The 22554-nt window shown below is 38.7% G+C and overlaps 1 protein-coding gene and 1 pseudogene across 2 annotated transcripts; both read left to right on the top strand.

Moving 5' to 3' along the window:
• The first annotated feature begins 19060 nt into the window (after window positions 1-19060).
• Window positions 19061-19702, top strand: LOC148789292 (cytochrome b561, DM13 and DOMON domain-containing protein At5g54830 pseudogene; annotated as a pseudogene).
• Window positions 19703-19747: 45 nt separating this feature from the next.
• LOC105156795 (uncharacterized) lies at window positions 19748-22544 on the top strand. Of its 2 annotated transcripts, none has more exons than XM_088886241.1 (5): window positions 19748-20906; window positions 21216-21373; window positions 21473-21599; window positions 21692-21763; window positions 22194-22327. In XM_088886241.1, the coding sequence occupies exons 1-5, from the start codon at window positions 20271-20273 to the stop codon at window positions 22200-22202; spliced, it is 1002 nt and encodes a 333-aa protein (XP_088742367.1). In that variant the 5' UTR covers window positions 19748-20270; the 3' UTR covers window positions 22203-22327. The 2 variants fall into 2 exon arrangements, with proteins under 2 accessions (XP_088742367.1, XP_088742365.1); XM_088886239.1 differs by having other exon boundaries at window positions 19749-20906; window positions 22162-22544.
• The last annotated feature ends 10 nt before the right edge of the window (window positions 22545-22554 follow it).

Genomic DNA, 22554 nt, shown 5'->3' with positions numbered 1-22554 from the left:
GCCAGGTCGGTCGAATCTCCTTGGAAGAGCATCGTCAAATTTTAGCGAACTCCGGTATACCTGTTGTTCGCGACTTCTTGAAGACAGATACCTTCAAGACCGCTGTGGAGATCAAGTCTGCTGACTCTTTCACCAAGGGCTACAAGACATGTGAGGTTCAAATCTAAAAACTTGGTAGCTTTCAAGAGTCTTTCGATCGCGGTCAAATGGATATCATGCTCGATGGCGATCTTTAACCCTATCCCAATGAACCTGACCTCGAGGATGACGAGTTCGCAGCTTTGGGAGAGGAGATAGAAGTTGATGACTGATGTGATTTGATTTCCTTGTATGTCAACCTTTTGTGACTAGGATTTTGATTTGTTCGAACAATTCTTCCTGTAGATATGTTGGCTAATGACTTACTTGAATTGTAATTTTGGAAGATTGACCTCGAGGGCATGATTTTTTGATGTTGCCCCGTAAATGATGTTTCATCTCTGAAGTACATCTTTTGGCAGTTCGCATTTTTGTTGCCTTTCCTTTCTTGGTTTATCGGATGCTTCCTTTTTATATCATATATTGCATCTTTTTCAGATAGCAATTTTTTGTTGGACGCCTCTTTTTTAGTTGACGTGTATAGTACATCTTTTTCAGATCGCACTGCAGGATTGCGTCCTTCTCAAATCGCAGTATTTGTTGAACGCCTCTTTTTCAGTTGGCATGTGCAGTACATCTTTTTCAGGTTGCACTGCAGGATTGCGTCTTTTTCAGATTGCTGTATTTGTTGAACGCCTCTTTTTCAGTTGGCGTGTGCAGTACATCTTTTTCAGATCGCACTGCAGGATTGCATCTTTTCCAGATCACAGTATTTGTTGAACGCCTCTTTTTCAGTTGGCGTGTGCATTTTGCAGAGAATCGATAAATAACAATAAGCATGGAATTATGCACAATTTTCGCATTAGTATAACATGGAAGAGAAAAGTCTAGCCTTTTTTCGAATTTCCACAAAAGGAATTACAATTTATACAAATCAATCAGTTCCCTCAGGCATTAACACATGCATTAATGCCTTCTTCTAACACAAAAGATGGGACCTTCCTAACCTCGGATACGAATTTTTGAAAATTTGGAGGCCTTTCACAGGCTCTTTGAATGCGATCTCTGCAATTGATGGCGTTTCACAGGCTTCTTATATGCGAGCTCTGCAGTTGATGGCCTTTCACAGGCTCCTTATATGCGAACTCTAGCTGCTTGGTGGCCTTTCACAGGCTCCTTAAGTGCGATCTCCATAGTTGATGGCCTTTCACAGGCTCCTTGAGTGCGATCTCCGCAGCTGATGCCTTTCACAGGCTTCTTATATACAAACTCTGCAATTGATGGCCTTTCACAGGCTCCTTATATGCGAACTCTGCAATTGATGGACTTTCACAGGCTCCTTATATGCGAACTCTAGCTGCTTGGTGACCTTTCACAGGCTCCTTAAGTGCGATCTCTGTAGTTGATGGCCTTTCACAGGCTCCTTATACCCGCGAACTCATGTACTTATGCGTAAAATTTTTTCAAGTTTTGTATATTCCACGACTACCGCAAAATTTCGTCCCTGCATATCTTGCAGCTTATACGTACCTTGTTTCCTGATTTCGATTACCTTGTACGGCCCCTTCCATGGTGGTTCCAGCTTACCCACGTGTTTGGAGGCTTCCACCTTTTTCAACACGAGATCTCTCACCTGTAGTTGCCGCGGTCGAACTCTTCGATCGTGGCTTTTCATCATTAATCCCTTGTGGTGAAGGATTCCGGCGTAGGCTGCATCCCTCTTCTCTTCAATAACCGTGAGGTCGAAACTCCGTAGACCCTGGTTGGTTTTCGGGGTCATACAGTGTGACCCTTTGGGACTCCCCACCAATTTCTGCTGGCATGATTGCCTCTGTCCCGTACACCAAGCAAAATGGAGTCTCGCCAGTAGTAGTTCGCGGAGCGGTGCGGTAAGCCCAGAGAACTCCCGGCAGTTCGTCAACCCATGACCCTTTATTTTCAAGTCGCGTTTTCAAGTGCTGCAAGATCGTTCTGTTAGTTACCTCTGTCTGTCCATTGGCTTGTGGGTTCGCGACCGCTGTGAAATGTTGCGCAATCTTGAGTTCCTTGCACCATTCTGTCATCTTCCTTCCCTGAAATTGGGTGCCATTATCAAAAATTAGAATTCTGGGTATTCTGAACCTGCAGATGATGTTCTTCCAAATGAAGTTAATGACTTCTTTTTCAGATATCTTGGCCACGGCCTCCGCTTCGACCGACTTGGAGAAGTATTCCACTGCCACAATGATGAATTTCCTTTGAGCTTGAGCAGGGGGGAAAGAACCTACAAAGTCTATTCCCCATTCGTCGAACGAACAAGCCACTTTGATTGGCTCCATCGGGGTCGCTGGTTGGTGTATCAGGGATGCATATCTTTGGCAACTTTCGCATTTCCTCACCAGCTCTTTAGAGTCCTTGACCAGGGTTGGCCAGAAATATCCTTGTCGCATGATCTTTTGGGCTAGCGATCTCGCACCAGAATGGTTCCCGCAACTCCCTTCGTGGATTTCCCGCATCACATAAAGAGCTCTCTCTTCGTCTAGACATTTCAGAAGAGGCCCATCCATTGTTCGCTTATAGAGCTGTCCTGATAGCATGGTAAACCGGGTAGCTCGAAATTTTACTCTTTTTGCTGTGATCGGTTCAGCGGGCAAGGTTCTGTTCTACAAGTACTTAGTGATCTCATCCTTCCATGATCTGGCTTCTAAGACTACCTACACCTCTGCCCTATTCGCAAGGGTCGACTGTTCACGTACTAACGTTGTTATCTTGCGATCTCTTATCCTTGACATCGCAGCCCTGAATTTGGATAACGCATCTGCCTTATCATTTTCCGCTCTTGGCACCTGCAAAATGGAACACTTATCAAATTTGCTCATCAATTGTCTGATGATCTCCCTGTAGGACGTCATTGTTCTCTCCCTCGTTTCATAGGTTCCTTCAATTTGCAAAGCGACCAACTGTGAGTCTGTAAAAACTTCTGGATCCCTGGCTCCGGCTTCGTGTGCGAGTTCTAGTCACAGGATATGTGCCTCGTATTCTGCTTCGTTGTTGGTGACTGGGAAAGATAGGCGGGCTGCTACCTCGATCTCTACTTCCTTGGGACCTTGAATCAATATACCTGCCCCACCATTATTAGCATTTGACGATCTGTCCACATGCAGCATCCACTTGGAACCATGCCTTTCAGCAGTTTGAGGCAACTCAGGATCGCTAGCTAGCTCTATCACAAAATCTGCAAGCACTTGTGCTTTCTGCGCGGTCCTGGGCTGATAGTCGACATCGTACTATCCCAATTCCATAGCCCACTTGATCATCCTGCCTGGGGCCTCAGTTCGCGACATCACATGTTTCAGAGGATGATTCGTTAATACCATCAGTTTATGCGATTGGAAATAAGGTCGCAATTTTCGAGTTGTTACCACCAATGTGAGCGTCAGTTTCTCCATCTCTGAGTATCTCAACGCACATGCGTCATTTCCCGAAGGATTTGGGGACAAGCACCACGTTAGAAAGCCAACTTGTGTATTGGATCTCATATACATACCCGGCTTTTAGTAATTTGCCGACCTCCTGTCTGATGACCTCGTTCTTGTTGCTGCCAAATGACCTATTCCTTTGCTGCACTGGTCGGGCCATCGGGTCGACATTCAGCCGGTGTACGATGACCTCCGGGTCGATCCCCGTAAAATCTAAAGGACTCCAAGCGAACATGTCCACATTTCTCCTCAGAAATTCAATCATGGCCATCTCTCTGTCCCTCATGTTCACTCCTATTCTGGTGGTTTTGTCCGGCTCATCTGGCACGAGCTGCACGACCTTGTACTTGTATCTGGGTTTTAAATGTTCTGCTTCACAGGGTCGAGGTTCTGCATCTTCTTTGATTTTTCTCTTCTTGTGACTGGGTTCCCCTTTTAGCGACAGGTTGTAACACTTTCGAGCTTCCTTCTGGTCGCTTGCTACTTCTCCTATCCCATTCTCTATAGGGAACTTCATTTTCATATGATAGGTGGAGATGACAGCTCTGAACAAATTTAAGCCTGGTCTGCCCAAAATCACATTGTATGCGAACGGGGTATCCACCACCAAAAATTTCACCGTCAACGTCTTTCGCTTAGGCTCTTCACCCATCGATACTGGCAGTTTAATCGTGCCTAGTGACGCCACTTCACTTCCCCCGAATCCTACCAAAGGGGTCTTTATTGGCTCGAGGCGGGCATTCTCTAACCCCATCTTATCGACCACATTCTTAAATATGATATCGGCTGAGCTCCCACTGTCGATCAACACTTTATGAACAGTAAAATTCGCGATGTCTAGCTTAATGACCATCAGGTCATTCATGTCTCCACTATCTCTCGATTTGCCCGAGCTATCGAAGGAGATAGCTTCTTCTTCCTCGACCTTCAACACAAACTCTCTCTCTCTCTACTCGATCCCAAAGTTCGAGAGCATCTCTTTCGAGTTCTACTTGAGTCCCTAGCGCTCGATCCTCCAGCGATCGTGTATATCACCCCTATCGTTGGCGCATTGTTTCTGTTAGTCGGGGCCTTATCAGTTCTTGAAGGACCAGGATTTCGATCTCGGCTTCTCGACCTGCTCCTCCTCGTCTCGTCTTTACTGATCTTACAATTTGGGGGGACCCGATCCCGAAAATAACCCTGCCTCACCAACCTCTCTATCTCATCTTTAAGTTGAAAACACTCCTCCGTGTTGTGCCCCCTCTCGCGATGAAATCTGTAGTATTTGTTAGAAAATTTCTTAGAGGGCGTATACCTGGTGTGCCTTGGCCATTTCAGGACATCTGCATTTTCAACCATCATCAAGGCTTTCTCTCGCGACATGGCTAACGGAGTGTAGTTGTATTTGGGCTGATACTTCGATTCCTTGGGCTTGTCATTTTTTATTCTGCTTCCCCCTTCTCTGGCATCCCTCGGTTGCTTGTACGTGTACTCGCGTTCTCTTCATTCTGAGTCCTTCATTGCGTTCATCTCTTCTTCGTCTATGTACTTCTGAGCTAGAGCCATCAACTGCTCAACATCACCTGGCGGGTCGCGTGCGAGCGCAGATGTGAAGGGACCCTTCCTCAACCCGTGAATTAGAATACTTACAATCATGTCAATTCTCAATTCTTGCACCTCCAACGTCTCATTGTTGAACCTCCCCATGAAGTTCTTCAGAGTCTCCTCCTCCCTTCGACGGTTGTTGAACAGATGAGTTGCCAACCTCTTCTGTTTCTTTTTGCTCGCAAAATGAAAAGTGAACTTTTGTACGAGCTGTTCGTAAGACCCGATATTTCCTCTAGGCAGATTAGTGAACCATTCTTGTGCCTTACCCGAAAGTGTAGTTGCGAACAAACTTTGCCATGATGGGACCCGACTGTCCATATAAGTTCATCACCATCTCGAACGCCGCAACAAGCTCATGCGGATCTTTAGCTCCATCATACCTCTGCAGATCGGGCACCCTAAACCCTGGTTCGACTGTCTGAACCAAAATATCATTATCAAAGGCAGAATTCTTGTTGTGTGAGACTATCTCTCCTTGTTTCTTCAATTCATCGATTTGCCTGTTTAGGAGCTCTATCTGTTTTCCCACGCTTTCGACCTCTGCTCGTGATATCACTGGCTCCCTCTTCTTTGCTCGGATGTGACTACTAGAACCTGCTTCCGACGTCGCTGGCCTCTTACTCCGCTGCTCCTGCTCGCTCTGCTCTCTTGACTCTCTATGAGGTTCGGTAGTCTGGAATAATTGCCTCTTAGCGGTTTCTTTGACCACTGGGGTGGCGGTCCTTCTCTCAAATTCCACAATTGCATTCCGACTCATTTCTTCGATCATTCTCTGCAAGTCATCTTTAGTTATATGTATCATAGATCCTCCTTTTCCAGGTGTCTCTTCCTCTCCGGTGTTTCTTCTCGAAGAACCTTCCATATTAGCTGGCAATTCTCAAGTGTTCCCACAGACGGCGCCAACTGATCCGGCTCGAATTTAGCGATCATGACGTACGATCTCGTCCCAGATTGCTAACTCCACCAAGACCAGATTTCGGGTTCCTGAGAATAAGATAAAACAATGAGCTCGTCGGGCACGTCCCCGACAATGACCCTCCGACGCTCAAGTTAGGTTGATCGAGAGAAAAATAGGCGATCACAAAGTTCGATCTCAATAAATGTAGAACAGTTACCTCTAATTGCGGCGTTTGGGTCTATTTATAGAGCACAACTGGATACTGTTGACTGGGCCACGTGGCCTTATCCGGCTGGCCCGCATCCTGATTGGACGACTATGATTGTCCGGGTCTTCAACGTTGTTGCTCGATCTGGGTGGGATCACCTGTGACCCGCCCGTCAGAAGAGACGCGGATCCTTTGCAAAAAGACAATAATGCCCTTAATGAAGGGTGTTTTTGGCATTTCCTAGCATATTTATTAGACACCCATCACATTGCTAATAAATATAGAACCTTTTTGTAGACTATCTTTGGACAAGATGACGAATAAACTTAATTTTCATAAGGAGGCTATTGCTAAAAATTTTATGTTTTAAATAAAATGAATAACTGACTAAAATTCATGTATTATGTTCCTTGATGGATATCTTATAAGTAAGAGGGACCGCTTTGACATAAAGCAGTATGCAATTTATGAGTCTGCTCTATTTCAACAGAAGCACACTCTATTATTATATGCTCAGTTTTGGTGAATGTTTATAATATCAATGTTATCTTTCGTAAAGTTGGTGTTCCGTATCCTTTTTCTCACTCTTACAAGAGCATCTCATTATTCTAGGAAATGTTATACTAAACTTCAATTTTTTATATTATTCATGTACTTAATTGTATAAATGTCGACTTATATAAAATTAGATTATCCATTCAAGATTACCGATACATTTGTTTAGAGAAATGAATTGATAGATGTGCTACAATTTGAGTAGATTCTATCTTCTAACTAGCTGAGGCGCGGATGTTTGCAATATCAGAGATGGGATATGCATTTAGATGATTGTATAAATTTTTCATGTATATATGTTAATAATTTCTGATGAAGGTATAAATTTTTCATGTATATGTTAATAATTTCCGATGAAGGTATAAATTTGTCCTATATACATTAGTGATGTTTTTCTTTTCTATACTTTTTGTATACAGTTTTGTTAAATAATATTTTTTTTTAATAATTATTATGATTTCTTTCCCAAATTTGGGATTCATAAAGGTATAACCCCATTTTCTTCAATGCTTTTATCTTCAATTTATTATTTTTTTATTTCATCTTATAGTTTCTTTAAAATATTCTTTTATATTTTTCCAACAAAGGTAACATTAGTAATTTTGATATTAGTTCACAATACATGCATTGCAACTTTTTCAACTTTTAATGGTACTAATTTTTTATTTTATGCTACTTTCTATTTTATTTGATATCATTTTTTTATATACATATATTATTTATTTTACAATAAATATTATTAGGTAACGATAAAGTTTATGTATGAAAATAATTTCAAAATATTATAATATTAGTTACATCATGCGTGCAGATATTCCGTGCCATAGTGGCTAGTAAAGAAAAAGAGGAAGCAGAGATAATGTTCATAAAATTTAATAAGGCTGAAAAATTTATATAATAGGATTTTTAGAAGTATGGATTTAAGATGGGTTAAAGAATACTTTAGTCCCCTAACTTTGTCATGGATTAATTTTGATCCTCTAACTTTGACAATATTAGTTTTAATCCTTTATTTTTCAATTTTGCATAAATTTGGTCCTACAGCCTAATTTATCCCCATTTTGCCCTTCTAGTGAAAAAAATTAACCTTAGTCCACTACAGGCTCCAACTTAGGCCCAATATGTTTCCAAAATAAATTAAGTCTCCATAAATTCATACTTCTTTTCGACCGCCTTGTTTTCGAGTATTCCAAGTTCTCGAGTTTATGGACTTCCTGCCACCACACTACCGCAGCAGATTGTTCGCAAGCACTTGGCTCCTTCAACAACAAAACAACACAGTCATATTTCTTTTCCTACCTTAGGGCGTAGAAGACACTTCAATACAGGGATTTAATAGAATTTTGGATAACAAATTTTGAACAAAAACCTTACTTTTATTGAAGAAATATATGGAATATTACATAAATATTATATCCTCCATTGGAGGAGACAACTTATTTAGTCTCTCATATAATAGAGGACTCGACTCTTTGGGGAAAATCCCTTTAAATTAAAAAAATTAAAGACTAAAAAGATTGAAAAGACTCAAAATTATAATGCTTTGAAGAATAGGAGAAGCTTTTCTGATGATCCCTCTTTGCTTCATTGCTTATTCATTTATAAGTCTCCACGGACTTCAAATTCGGACTCCAAACTTATTTTTTGATGACGTCACCACATTCGTTATTATCTTTTCTCTTTCAGATGATGTCACTGCATTCGTCATCACCGCATCCTTTCCAACTGTTGGTAATAATAGCTTGTCAGCCATATGATTGCTAGTTTGATTTCCTGCTTTGCTGACTGCTGGTCTTTGTTGTTTTTCTGCTGACAGTCATATTCTTGAGTTTTTACATTCTGTAATTTTTACTTATTTTTATAAAAATTCTTTCTTTTTCTCTTGTCTTGATTTAGTTCGGGTTTTTATGTGACCCGAATTTTGGTTCCGAATAGGGGCTTCTCTTGTTTCTCACAACAAAGGCATATATGGTTATGCCATTGCCCAACATGCAACATGTTGCACATTTTCATCCTCGTAGCTTCAGTCGCTGGTAGCTTATTAATCCAAATTAACATACTCTTCTTTTAAAATAAGCTTTCTGCAAACTCAGTGCTCTTTCCCGTCATGGAATTTAATAGGAATGATCCATTCACTTTGTTTGAGAAAATTTTGAATGGATACTTGACTTTGTCCATCTCAGTGAGACAGACCCATAATCCCCAAGCTTTTTTGGTGGAGATGTCGTCTTCACTAATTGCTAATACCAGGGGAACTTCTCTTAAGGCAGATTTGATTTTATTGAAAGCCACCATGTTTGACCTCTGCAACTTCAAAAAATGAAATGTTGGATGAGAACCCTTTCCTACAATTTCTGGAACAACTAATACGAATTTTATCTCCAAAATATCGCATTTCTTTAGGTGGAGGTTATTTTGCCATGAATCAAAGACCGGCCCCACTAATCCACTCCAAAAGTTTTGAAATCTTTGAAAAACTTGGTGACATGGTATGAACTGAAGCTAGAGCTCCAAAGTCATATCATTCTCTGACATCATCCGGTTTGGACCCTTCTAGCATCCAGACCCTGTTATATATTTCGAATGTTCTGATGATGGTCTTGCTAGGATTTACTACTTTGCGGAAAATTAATTTTTCCACATACGCTGATAGTCCTGCCAAACAGAAGAAGATATTAATTCATTAGTATTAACCTTATAAGTGTCTGTCATCGGCCTAAGGCTAATCTCTCCCTCTTTAACCCCAAAGGTGCTGGGTTGACTTGAATTTTCAGGAGTTTGTACATCCTGTGACTCAATTGTTGTCGTTTCACTAGAGTTTGGTGATGGCCTAGTGCAACGGTATTTGAATCCGACACTTATGTCTAGAGCCATGTACTCTAAAGGCATATTTAGGGTCATGCTCCCTCAACTTGTGAGTCATCCTCAAAGGTGAGGCTTCCAAATTGGTTCTTGTAAATCATTCCATAACGAGGTGGATGCAAATAAGGAACTCCTGATGGTGACCTAGACTGTGGCTAGATCAGCTCGTCGAATTTATCTGGCAACTTGGGCATTCACCGCTGCCCGAACTTCTTGTCATGCTCCTCGAGGTTTTCCTCGAGGTGCCTGAGTCTTAGCATCATGGAGTTTGCTTCAGATGCCTCCATCTCTAGTCAAGAAATCTGAAAAATAATGTTTTTATGAGATTTTATAACGATCGTATGATAACAATAATATTGACATTCAGCTTGCCATCTGATAATACGAGCCCTATCTATTTTTTATTCTAATATATTTTTAAGAAAGCCTTAACGTTAATATTATCAACCTTTAAAGTAAATTCTTTAGCAAATAAAAATAAAGGCCATTTCTTTAAAACCTTCTAAAGCGCAAAGAATTCCTTCTCGTTAATCTGCCAAACTTTGGCTTGTTGTTTTGAGAACAACTCTCCTGTATATCTACAAGATTCTTCCCTTGTAGTTGTTTTTTTTCTTAAGCACTGTTGCCCATCTATAGTCATTGGCGTCTGTGTAGACTATCAATTTGTCCTCATCTTGTGGTATATCAAGCTTTAGCAGGTTATTGAAAACCTGTTTTAGCTTACAGACCCCTTTTGTGTGAATTTCTTTCTATTTCCACTTTGAACTTTGTGTTTCTTTCAGAAGTGGTCGGAATCCCTCCTATATCATGCAAGATCCTTAATAAAGATTCCTGCAAAATTAACAACTTCCAAGAAACTCTGTAATTGATTCTAATCGTTGAGTACATTTGGAAAATTATAGATTTCCTCGACAATATGCTCCTGCAGCTCAATGCCTATTTCGTCAATAAGAATTTCTAAAAATTCAATTTTATTGACAGCTATAATAACTTTCTTCTGAAAAAGATTAAGATGTTTAATATGGTCTCTCATACTTTTGGATGCAATCAAGATGTCATCAATGTAGACAAACATAAACTCAAAATAATCTTTAAACAGATTATCCATTTTTCTTTGAAATATCTGGGGTGCATTAGTTTAACCCATTGGAAGTATATTCCATATATATTGTCCTTGTGGTATGGAGAATGTTGTAAACTTCTTTAATTCACTCTCCATCTTAATCTGATAAAAAACCAAATTTGCAATTAAAGTTAAAAAACACTTTTGCACCTTTAATGCAGTCAATTAAGTGTTCTCTAATAGGGATATAATAATCATCAAATTCTAAGATTTTATTAATCCTGATGCGTGTGATTTTAGCACGGGTCCAAAGTTCTTGGATTTTAATATCGGAATCGGGCTAATTGAGTGAATGCTTTTAAGAAAGAGGGGACCTGCAAAATAAAAGGTTAGCACTCTGATGCTTAAGTTAGTTTCGGATTTAAGAATAGATGAATATAAAAATAAAGGGTGAATAGCTCATCCCCTGTGATAATGAAAATGAGCACATTATCCCCCTATAAAAAAATATTACAATTTATCCCCCTATATAGGGGTAAATTGTTGTAATTTAAAAATTATAGGGAGGTCAATCGCTTTTTTTTTTTATATAAGGGGGCAATTTGCTCATTTGCGATATCACAAGGGGATTGCTTGCATTTTTTCCTAAAAATAAATTATGATGAGAAATTATGATAAAAGTGAGAATTCCATATTAAGAGCATGAAATTAGAGTGGCAGAGTATTGGCAAGAGAGGTTCTCGAATCTAGAAGGGATTGCCCGTCGAGGGGTACCGTCCCTATTTATAGAGGAGGATTTCCTCTGTAACAGGAGTTCTGATGAGGGGGATCCGCATGCCCAATGAGGAAGGCGGGATTCATGAGAGGATAAGGTTTCTCCTTATCCGTTCCTTAAGTAGCAATTCTTTGAATGGAGGGGGACTTCTTTCTCGTGCAGACTCCTACCTAGTGGGGATTCCTCTCAGGCTGAAGAGTCCAACCCTTTGAGGACATCTTCCTTCATTCGAGCTAGCTTTGAAAGCTTTCGGATTGGGCTTCCTTCTTGGACCAAGCTTCATGAGGTAGGCTTCATCCTTTGACGGACTTTAGTGTGGGGGGCTCCCTCTTGGGCTGAGCCTAGTGGGCCTCCATTTTGGGTCAATGTTGAGGGAACATGCCTCTTTCTTGGGCTAGACGCAATAATTTTGGGCTGCCTCTCTCCTTAGGCTTGTGGGCCTAACTTGGGTACCTCCATGGTCTTTTGTTTGTTACTGGGATTGCTGGGAGTCTCCATGTTATCTCACGCCTCTAACTCACGTTTCCTATAGACAATGCCAATTAATGCGTAGGATCTTAGCACGAGTCAAAAGTTCTTGGATCTTGATATTAGATTCAGGCTAATTGAGTGAAAAGCTCTTGAGAAAGAGGACCTGCAAAATAAAAGGTTAGCATTCCGATACTTAAGTTGGTTCCAAATTTAAGAATAGATGAATATAAAAATAAATTATGAAAAGAAATTATGATAAAAATGAGAATTTCATATATAAAAGCACGAATATTAGAGTAGCGAAGTACTGGCAAGAGATGTTCTCGAATCTGGAAGGGACTACCTGTTGAGGGATACCTCCCCTATTTATAGAGGAGTTCCTCTGTAATAGGAATTCTGATGAGGGGGATTCGCATGCCCAGCAAGGAAGGCGGGATTCATGAGAGGATAATGTTTCTCCTTATCCATTCCTTAAGCAACAAGTATCCGGATGAAGGGGGACTTTTTTTGTGCAGACTCCTACCTGGTGGAGAATCCTATCAGGCTGAAGAGTTCAACCCCTTGAGGGCACCTTCTTTCCTTCGGGCTAGCTTGAAGTCCTTCAGATTGGGCTTCCTTCTTGGGCCAAGCTTGATGAGGTAGGCTTTATCCTTGGACGGACTTTGATGTGGGGGGTTCCCTCTTGGGTTGAGCATAGTGGGCCTCCCTCTTGGGTTGATCTTGAGGGAACATGCCTCTTCTTTCGCTATACGCAATAATTCTGGGCTACTCTCTCCTTGGGCTTGTGGGCCTGACTTGGGGCCCACATATCTTCTTATGCTATGCCTATCAAATCCTTCGATAGTTAATAACCAACCTGGGTTTACCTGTTTTTATCTCACCATGGTTTTTCACAAAAAAACCAAGGCTACTATAAGCAGAGACTGCAGGCTCGACAAGTCACAAACTGATAGGCTCTTTAATAATCATCTGCATATCCTTCTTATCCTCCACGTTCTTTTGGATGGGTTTGTATCGAACATACTCGTACTTGCATTCTTCTTCGACTTTCAGAGTAGCTCCGATCTTGTTTCTATCCCACCAGGCTAGAGGGTCTTCACTGAAGTTTCTCTGGATATGTCTCTTGATACTTTCAAGAGAAAGCTTGCTTTCCTCGCTAATCTCTAGTGTTTTCATTTCCTGCAATGCTTCCTTAAGGTTTCTAATCTCCCCCTCATATTCCTTGTAGAATCAATCGCTATCGATGAGTCACTGTTGCCTAAAAGACAAAAGAATATCAAATTTTCTCTTATACTGCATGTTTGGATGAGTTGATCTGGTATCGAAATCACCACATTTGCTGCAAAAATTTATAGGCATTATCCTATTAAATGTCTTTTCTCTTTGCAAAATCTTTATCTCACTACTATAGTTAGTATTAAAGATTAACAGATTCCTTTGATTATCCTGCATATATCTTACAAATGTTTGAATGAAATTGTTACTTAACAAGATATTAGCACCTGTATCATGAAAATAAATTGGAGGTATTTTTACCCTAAACCAGGGTGTTCCGAATGTTCCTACGATCATGATTTTGGCTTCTCGTATTCCCTTATTGACTATTAGAATTTTCTGCAAAAAATTCCTTCCTGCAATAACGAGCAGGGTTTCCCTTACTTCTTTAGGGAAAATACCAAGTTTTTCCATGCAAATCCTTGATCCTGAATTAATATAACTTGCAAAATACTTTATCTTATATTGACTATATAACATACCAACGTATATATATATATATATATAGAAAAGGGACTAATCATTCAATCCTTATGGTAACACCATCAGACTAAATTCCATTCTGTTACCCTTTGTTCCCCAGCGTTTATGATTTTCGAGAAAACTTAACCCTAAAGTCATATTCCCATTTTCTCGTCCTGCAACAACTACAACTAGAATTTCATGGCCCACTATTTCTAACATGTCTTTATATCTACCAACAACAAATTGTGCAAATGATATAAGTCATCACAAGGAAAAAAAAAATTTCTCAGTGATGTCAAATATAACTTGTATTTGTTTCCATCCTTCAGAGTATCTAAGTTTATTATCTACCCTAACCTCTTGAGGAGTTAAAATTTTTAATAGCTCTTTCTCCTTTCCTTTTTAGCCTGTAATCATATTTCGTAAAGGACATCTTGCTATTAAACTCAATTCTAGAACTAAGTGCTCGATCTAAAACTGGGTGATCTTCAATGACAATATCGACACCTCCTATTCTAGGTATTCTAATTGGATTTGGTGTCATAACTTTAGCAAATTTCTTGAAAATTTTAGGAATCTCAATGTACTCTTTCCTAAGGAACAAATCAGAATGATGTGTGTTGGAAATGACATATGCAATTCTATAAGTTATAGAATATGGTTTATTTCCCTCTTTCATTAGATCTTTCCTTTTAAAATCTTGATGAAGGGTCAAAACTACTGAAATCTTGGTATGCTAGGTTGCATGCAATCCTAAGATGAATGTCAAACATCAATTTTTCTGCATACAGATCACCTATCATTGTCCAAAGACAGCTATCTATTATTTTATTGATTTTTCTATCCATTATAGATAAATGTATTTTTGAATCAATTCATCTCTTAAAAGTTGCTTTTATTACTACTTCAATAGTTCCTATGTGGATCCATTTCATAGTAACAACTATTTCTTCTTAAGCTTACTCAATTTTTCAAGAATTTTTTTTAGGAATCAGTTGCATTTCCATCACATTGCTAGTATGTTCCATAGGATATAAAACTCACCTGAACTTACTTTGTAGACTATGTGATGCTTCTTTTTGTTTACTCCTATTTGATTCAAGACTTTTCCAATTCATCCAATCCTAAATCCATCGTATGGGCTGCGGTTGGAGTCTTGTCGCATGATTATTTTCATAATTTTGTTTGACACTGTCATCTTGGAAAAAATCCTGACAGGCTTTCTGACGTTGAATCCTATATCCCTCGTTGTAATTATTTTGACTCGATTGAAGATCCATCCAAATAAGTTTCTATTTCCTCTTCATAGACGCTTTTGTCTGACGGAAGATCTTCGAATCGGTAAATAGGTACCAAATCGCCATAGTAGACTACATCCAAGATGTCATCTGTGGCTTTAAATTTTTGTAATTCACCACGTTTCTAGGCAGTTTGGAGAGATATGAACTCTTGCTCTACAGGTCCAGCAATTGCAGTTTTTGAAACTTTCATTGGCTGGGTATGGGTCAGTTTGAAAGTTCACCTTGTAGGGGTTCTTCCTGTGGGGTCTTGCATCTGTTCGTCTAGATCCTTGGATGAATCCCTTGTTGGTCCTATTTTCTATCCAGATTTGTATGTTCTGGATTTTGACTTGGACCACCATGATCTTCGTCGGAAAAAGGTTCTTTTGAAACTCCTAGAGTAGGAGTCACTATTTTGCTTCCTCCTTTTCCTTGACTCGCTCAATTCTCCTATAATAGTTGAAAAATCATTGTTATCACAGTAGAGATGGGTTAATTTGATCTTACCTCTCAGCCTCTTCATGTTTTTATAGATAGATGCTTGGTAACACCAATCATTCAGTTTGTCGTTAAGGAAAGACATCCTCCTTGCAACTGAATCTATTTGTCCTTTAGGTACTTTGTATGACTGGAATAACATTTCCCTCAATGGACTGCATATCTTTGCAAAGAACATTGGACCTACTACTTCTATCGCTACTCCACTCTGGAAGAAATACTTGCAAAATCAATAGATATATTTGTCTACTGCGTAAATACTTCTTAATTCAAGGCTAAAGAGTGCTTCTGCATACCCTCTAGCCTTTTGAGCTCTATTTCCTTTGAAGTAACCATCTCCGAGGAAGTGTATCTTGATAAGTCTTCCTAGCCGATTTGCTATCACGATTTTGAATCTCCGGCAATGATGCTGGCTTTGGTATCGTTTGGGGTAATTTTCCATCCAATCTTTACAGAACCTTCCAAATTTAACTCCACTAGATTTATGAAGTTTTCTTTGTCGAGTTCTAAGGTAGTTGCTGCTATCTTTATGGTTGTTACCCATTCATCTATTAATTTTTCGGTATTCCAAAAATCGATAACATCTAGGTTAAGTATAGCACCGTATGGATGTAAGGGCTGGAGCACTCTTCTTGGATTTCTTCCTGGATTTTCTTTTACCTAATTTAGGACATATTCAATAGTTTATGATTGTGAATGTCAACAATGTGACTGATTATGATCTGACTGATGCTGTGATATGTGAAATGAAAAAAATAAATATAAAGATAGGTACCATGGCTAGTAAGGTAACATAGTATTCCGGGTAGCTCAGAATATCTTGTGATGATAGCTACACAATGGGATGGTACGGGAATATCACATTTGATGGATATCTCATGCTATATATTATATGATACAGATTGAGATGATGATGGTTGATAAATAACCATTGAATGATATACTCCAACTTGGATAAGTAGGAACCTAATTAACAAATAAATGATAATTATTGTTATATTGTATTGTAGACAGATGTATGATGGTGTTGGTTATTTCATGATTTCGTGGTGATTGCATTTTGAAAAATTGTGGATTGATGTCATTGCATGAAATTGATCTTACTGTGTATGCGTATGTGTATCTATATGTGTATAAGCCAATTAACTATACTTATCAAAGTTGGCAACCCATTTCTTGCCACGTATTTTTTTCAGGAGATAGGCCATAATGACTAGACAACTTAAATTATAATTCGATCATCAGTATTGGTGGGTTAACAGTGATATCTTGAGTGATAACTGCATATATACTAAAATTTCAATGGAATTGTAATTTAAGTTTTGTGATAACTAGAAATTGCATTTTCTTCTTTCCTATATATATAAATGCTAGAGTTGAGGAGTAAATACAAAATTTTGATGAAGTATGTCATTCTGTAATGTCTACATGATATATCAAGTAAAATATGGTTTATCTTATCGGTTTAAATGTGATTTTTTTATAAGCGGAAACGTAATTATGGATGGGGTGCTACATCGGGTGGTACCAGAGTAGGGATTAGATTGCTTTGAGGATATTTGGTGAAGACTAGTATTATCAAATTCATAAAACCTATATTATGAATCTAAGTGTATGTGCGGGTTTCACAGGATCGAATATTAGGTGAAGTTCGATGAACATGCCGCTGGCCCAAAGGAATCATTAGAGATTGTACATAGTGATCCAGAATTGTTAGGGGAAAATATGTGTATCTATACCTCTTGGTGTAAATTATACCTCAACACATTTCTAAGATCTTGTCTGGTGATAGTAGGTGTATCACACTACATGTGAATTTGGATAGTTAGAAACCTTAAAGAGTTTGACGTTATTCTTGGAATGAATTAATTATCTTGTATTCACGTTATTGCTACTTTGGAATAAAGGGAGTGTGGTAAAAGCCAATTAGAAAATGAACCGTAATTGTGGTTGAAAGGGAAGTTATATCCAACTATTTAATTTTGTCTTGACTGCTTTTAATTTAATTAAAGAAGGGCGGCATATTAGCTAATGTACATGATACTGCGAAGGTTATTTTGAGTGTATCAAATACTCTTGTACTTAGAGAATTTTCTGATGTTTATTGTTTCTAAGAAATTACCTGAGTTACCACTTCATCATGAAATAAAATTATGAAATAAAGACTATTTCTCGATCAGAACTTATTTCAATTGCATTATATAGAATAACTCTAGTTGAATTATAGGAGCGTAAGAAATAAATAGAAGAAATATTAGAGATGTACTCATTAGATTGGTACTTTACTATGGGGAGTACTTGTCTTGTTTGTGAAAAAATAAGAATGATAATATGAGATAATGAATTGATTATAGTTAATGGAATCGAGTGACAGTGAAAATAAATTTCCATTACCAAAAATCGATCATTTTCAGACCAGTAGAACCTATAATATTTTCAAATATTAACCGGGGGATTTAATCATTGGCATTTAATGATAGCAGGGTAAGATATACATAAAAAATGCCCTTAGACACCTGTTATGGTCATTATGAATGGGTCAACAGTTATATTTTGAGTAGTAATTGCACATATAAACTTTTAGTGGATTTGTATTTTAAATTTTATGATAACTAGAAACTGCATTTTCCTTCTTTTCTATATTTTATAAATGCTAGAGTTGAGAATTAAATATAAAATCTTGATGACACATCTCATTTTATGATGTCTACATAATATGTCGAGTAAAATATGATTTATTTTTATTGAATTAAATGTGTATTTTTATAAGCGAGAATGTAATTATAGAAGGAGTGCTGCATTCTCATTCGAATGTGACGCGAGTTTGAGAATCAAGCCGCCGTGATTGGACATGGTTTTCTGATTATACTACAGATGCATTGGGGAGCATATTTGGTTAGGATGGGACACTATAGAACTCATGGTTGATATTATTGAAGTCCATAACCAGTATGTCCATTATAAAGTGACACAACTATGGTCTTCTTATAGTTGTTACATAACGTTTACGTTTGCTTATGCTGCTAATGATGTTATTACCTGAAGAGATTTGTGGATTGCTACTCATTCAACAGCAGTGCAGATAGAGGAAGAGGCATGGTTGTTGTGGGGGGATTTCAACACTGTAATTGATACAAGTGAAATATAAGGTCAACACTTTAATAATGTTATTGCGATGGAGGAGTTCAAAAGATTTGTGCCTGATGCCAGCTGCATACAATGCCAATGAGCGGTCTTCATTTCTCATGGCACAATAGTAGCATTGGAAACCAAAATCAGTGGAATAGACTTGATTTCAGTCCTGATTAATCAAATGTGGCTCGACCAATAGCCTGATAGGAAATACCTTTGTACTACACAGAAAATATCGATCACTGTCCACTGGTACTCAAAGAGGCTTAGACACAAATTAGGAGGGAATGTATGTTTCCATTTGATAACTTCCAATGCAGTAATCCTGGTTTCTTACATGAAGTTAGTAGGAATTGGATACACCAGATATATGGGGTTCATATGTATGCCATGGTCAATAAACTTAGCGACTTAAACCTATCTTTCGACATCTGAGGATAAAGAAGGGGGTTATGATGTTTCTTGCTTGGGGTATTCTGCTTCCTGGAGGAATTCTGGCAGCTAGATACTTGAAGCATGTGAAAGATGACAATTGGTTCCGAATTCATGTTTACCTGCAATACTCAGGGTTAGCTATTTTTTTCCTTGGTTTCTTGTTTGCTGTTGCTGAACTCAGGGGTCTAACTTTTGACTCAGTGCATGTTAAATTTGGGATGCTGGCAATATTGCTGGCAGTTGCACAACCAGTAAATGCTTACTTAAGACCTAAGAAGCCTGCTAACAGGGACGAGACTTCTAAAAAGAGACTCATATGGGAGTATGCTCATATTATAATTGGGAGATCTACTATAGTTGTTGGAGTTGCTGCTCTTATTAGTGGGATGAAACATTCGGGAGAGAAGTATGGAGATGAAAATGTTCATGGCCTTAGGTGCGCTCTGATAGTTTGGTTAATGATTGGTGCTTTAACTGTAATGTATTTGGAGTATAATGAGATGAAAAAAAGGCGGGGCAGGATACTTGGAAGAAGCAATTGGGTATTGGGTAATGGTGAGGAGGAGAATGTTGACCTCCTCAGCCCAAGCCAGGTGGCGACAGACAAAGAATCACAATCTTCAGAAAGAATGAAGGTTCAACTAGAACCATTGAGATAGAGATACCTTCTGCATTTGCTAGTTATCTATAGTGTTTGAAATTTGTAGTCATGCGGATAGAGATATTTCAGAGGTATTGAGATTTCACCTCTTGTTATGAGATACTCCTCCCATGTTTTTGGTTCTGGAGAGCAAATAGAAGCGACATCCATCTTGTACACTCGGTTCATTGACATAGTGAAAGAGCCTGGTTATTCTTTGCACTACTTGGTGCGTTGATATGAATATTGGGTTTTCACAATAGCATGAATTTGGACCTTTTTTTTCATTTTTTTCCTCCACCCATTATTTCTTTTTTGTTTTTGGCGGTTGGGGTGGGGGGAGAGGGTTGTTTATAGGTTAAGACTTTAGTACTGCACTTGACATTGATAATTGCTGCAGTCCACAGCTGGGAAGAATAATTTTTATGTTGAAGAAACTAATTTTGATTCTGTCGTTTAGGGGAAAGCGCAAAATGAACGTGAATGTCCTTTAAGTTGATTTGTACAACCACTTATAATCTCTCTTCCTCCTCCAAAAAGAAACTTTAATTCAAAAACCAACTGCGTTATTCAAGTGTTCTTTCCTAATGGAAGCAGAAGAAGAAGAGTTGGGTGAGCTCTGTTCAGAAATTCTCAAGAACTGGTCCTCTCCCATTTACCCTGACTTGGTCGACACCTCTCTTCACCCAAATCCCTTCTCCCACCATTACCATCATCGACAAATACCGAACCTTGAGTATCATAAAACTGAAAACACCATAAATGATAAAGTAGATACAGTCTCCGATGATCCGCTACAATTATCATTATGTCCGGCCCAACCCAACAAAACCTTATCATCCTTTACTAATGAAATCTCAACGTCCGAACCTAAGTATGACTATTCTGCCGAGCACATTGGGTTGGAGCAGAAACAAGAGAAAATGATGAAGGCCCTCACAGCAAGTTACAATGAAAGAGGCTTCAAACACGAACAGGGTGATGATCAGAACCAACCAATCGTTCCACTGTTGGTTGCTGATACATTTTTTGATAAAGTGCTCGGGCATGGTGTTGATGGTGTTGACCTAACAGCTTTGAGTAAGGCAAAAGAAGAAAAGGAATCATTTGCTGATTTAAGGACAATTTTGAATGAGAATGATGCTGTGCCAACCAGTGTTTCAACATTCAATAATGGAAAAGAATTACGCAATTCTGGTCCAAAATCATCGCCAAGGTTCAAGGTCTGTTCTCATTTTGTGTTTCACTACGCAGGTGTTTTAACTAGACCATGATTGTGAAGTTGTCAGCTAAACTGCAATTTAATACTCCTGTTGAATTGTTGTTTGGAGATTTCTTGGAGAAAAGATGAGGTTGGATGAACGCAGGTTTTCTAGCAAGTTATATCCGAGGCCAAGAAAGATTTGGTCGCTTATGAGCACTTTACAGTCTACTTACTCATCTATTCCAAATGAGATTACTTGTGAAAATTTTAAAACATTCTGTCATGTTCATGGGGAAAAGTTAATATAGTTTTTGGCATCTTTTGGCAGCGTAATTTCCCCATGGCGAACAGAATGCCCAAAAGATCTCCTATTTCTGGTGAAACTAGATGCACGCCTGCTACAAGCACACCAGCACTGTCAGGGATTAGAAGCAGTTCCGCCTGTGGTTTTGTTGGCAAATTCAGATTTATGCTACCCAAAAACAAGTAAACTTCTTGCTAATAACAAGCTCAATCAATAATATGCATAAGTTTTTCATTTGCAACAATGTCCCATTAAAGCAGTAAATTTCATACTATTATCAGGACAATATTTGACATAAACATTGATCACTTTGGAGAGAAATTGTGGAGAAACCCTGGTGCAAACATGTCAGACTTCTTTAACTACGGGTTAGACGAGAAACAATGGAAGGATTATTGCAAATTGATGGCAAGTGACATCCTTGTAAAACTTCTGCATCAAGACATATGAAAGGAGGCATATAATAGTTTGTTTTCTTTTTATTTTTCTCCCTTCTCTAGCAAGCAAGAGCTCAAGTAGGAAGGTCCAGACAACGTAAAGTAACTGCAAATGAAAGCATACAGTCACACAAGGTAACAATCTTTACTGGCCACAAAGAGGCAAGGATAAGAATAGAGGTCCCCCTCTTCTTCAGCTTGCAGCACCTTGCAACTTTCTTTAATATCCATCTTATATTTACATCCATTATCTTATAAAGCAAACTGAAAAACTTGAAAAGAAAAGAGTCACATTATATTTGTTTTCAGTTTTCTGCTTGTACCTTGAACTTCTTGTTGTCACATCTGTTACAAATTCCAGCCAGCCCCAACTGGACAATAACCTGCTCATGAACCATGACTCATTTCATGTTTTCTGATAATGTTTGCAGCTCATATTAGAGCGAACAACATTATATAAACCAGAAATATCTGCTTGTTGTTCCTTAGAATCAGCATCTTATTTTATGTTTATTCTGCATTGTGTTCTTCAGCAATGGCTGATTGGTGAAGTGAAATCAAGCAGGGTAGTTGATGAAAGGTTTAAGTTTCCATTGCCAAATCTGAAGAATATACCTGCAGATAAATCAATGCAGAGAGAAAGAAACACAATTCTTGCACAGGGTACAGCTGCTACGTATTCAGATTTAAAAAACAAAGGTCCAACTGGGAGAAGGAAGTGGACAAGCAGATAGTTATATTTTTACTGGAAACATGCTTCTGCTACCTTGAACTATATTTATGCTTTACTTAGGGCAGTTGTATCCTGTATCTGGTTCATAGCATCCTGATGGTGTTTGTGAATTTTGCTGCACATAGTGTGTGCAGTACCAGCAATGAGCAATCTGCAGCCTATGGCATCCATGGAGCTTCTCTATTGTTATCCC

Source organism: Sesamum indicum, linkage group LG1, assembly GCF_026168435.1.
Source record: "Sesamum indicum cultivar Baizhima isolate 11 linkage group LG1, ASM2616843v1, whole genome shotgun sequence".
In the NCBI taxonomy this organism is placed as follows: Eukaryota; Viridiplantae; Streptophyta; class Magnoliopsida; order Lamiales; family Pedaliaceae; genus Sesamum; species Sesamum indicum.
The sequence above is the reverse complement of the archived record's forward strand: the minus strand, read 5'-3'. Positions and strand labels throughout refer to the sequence as shown.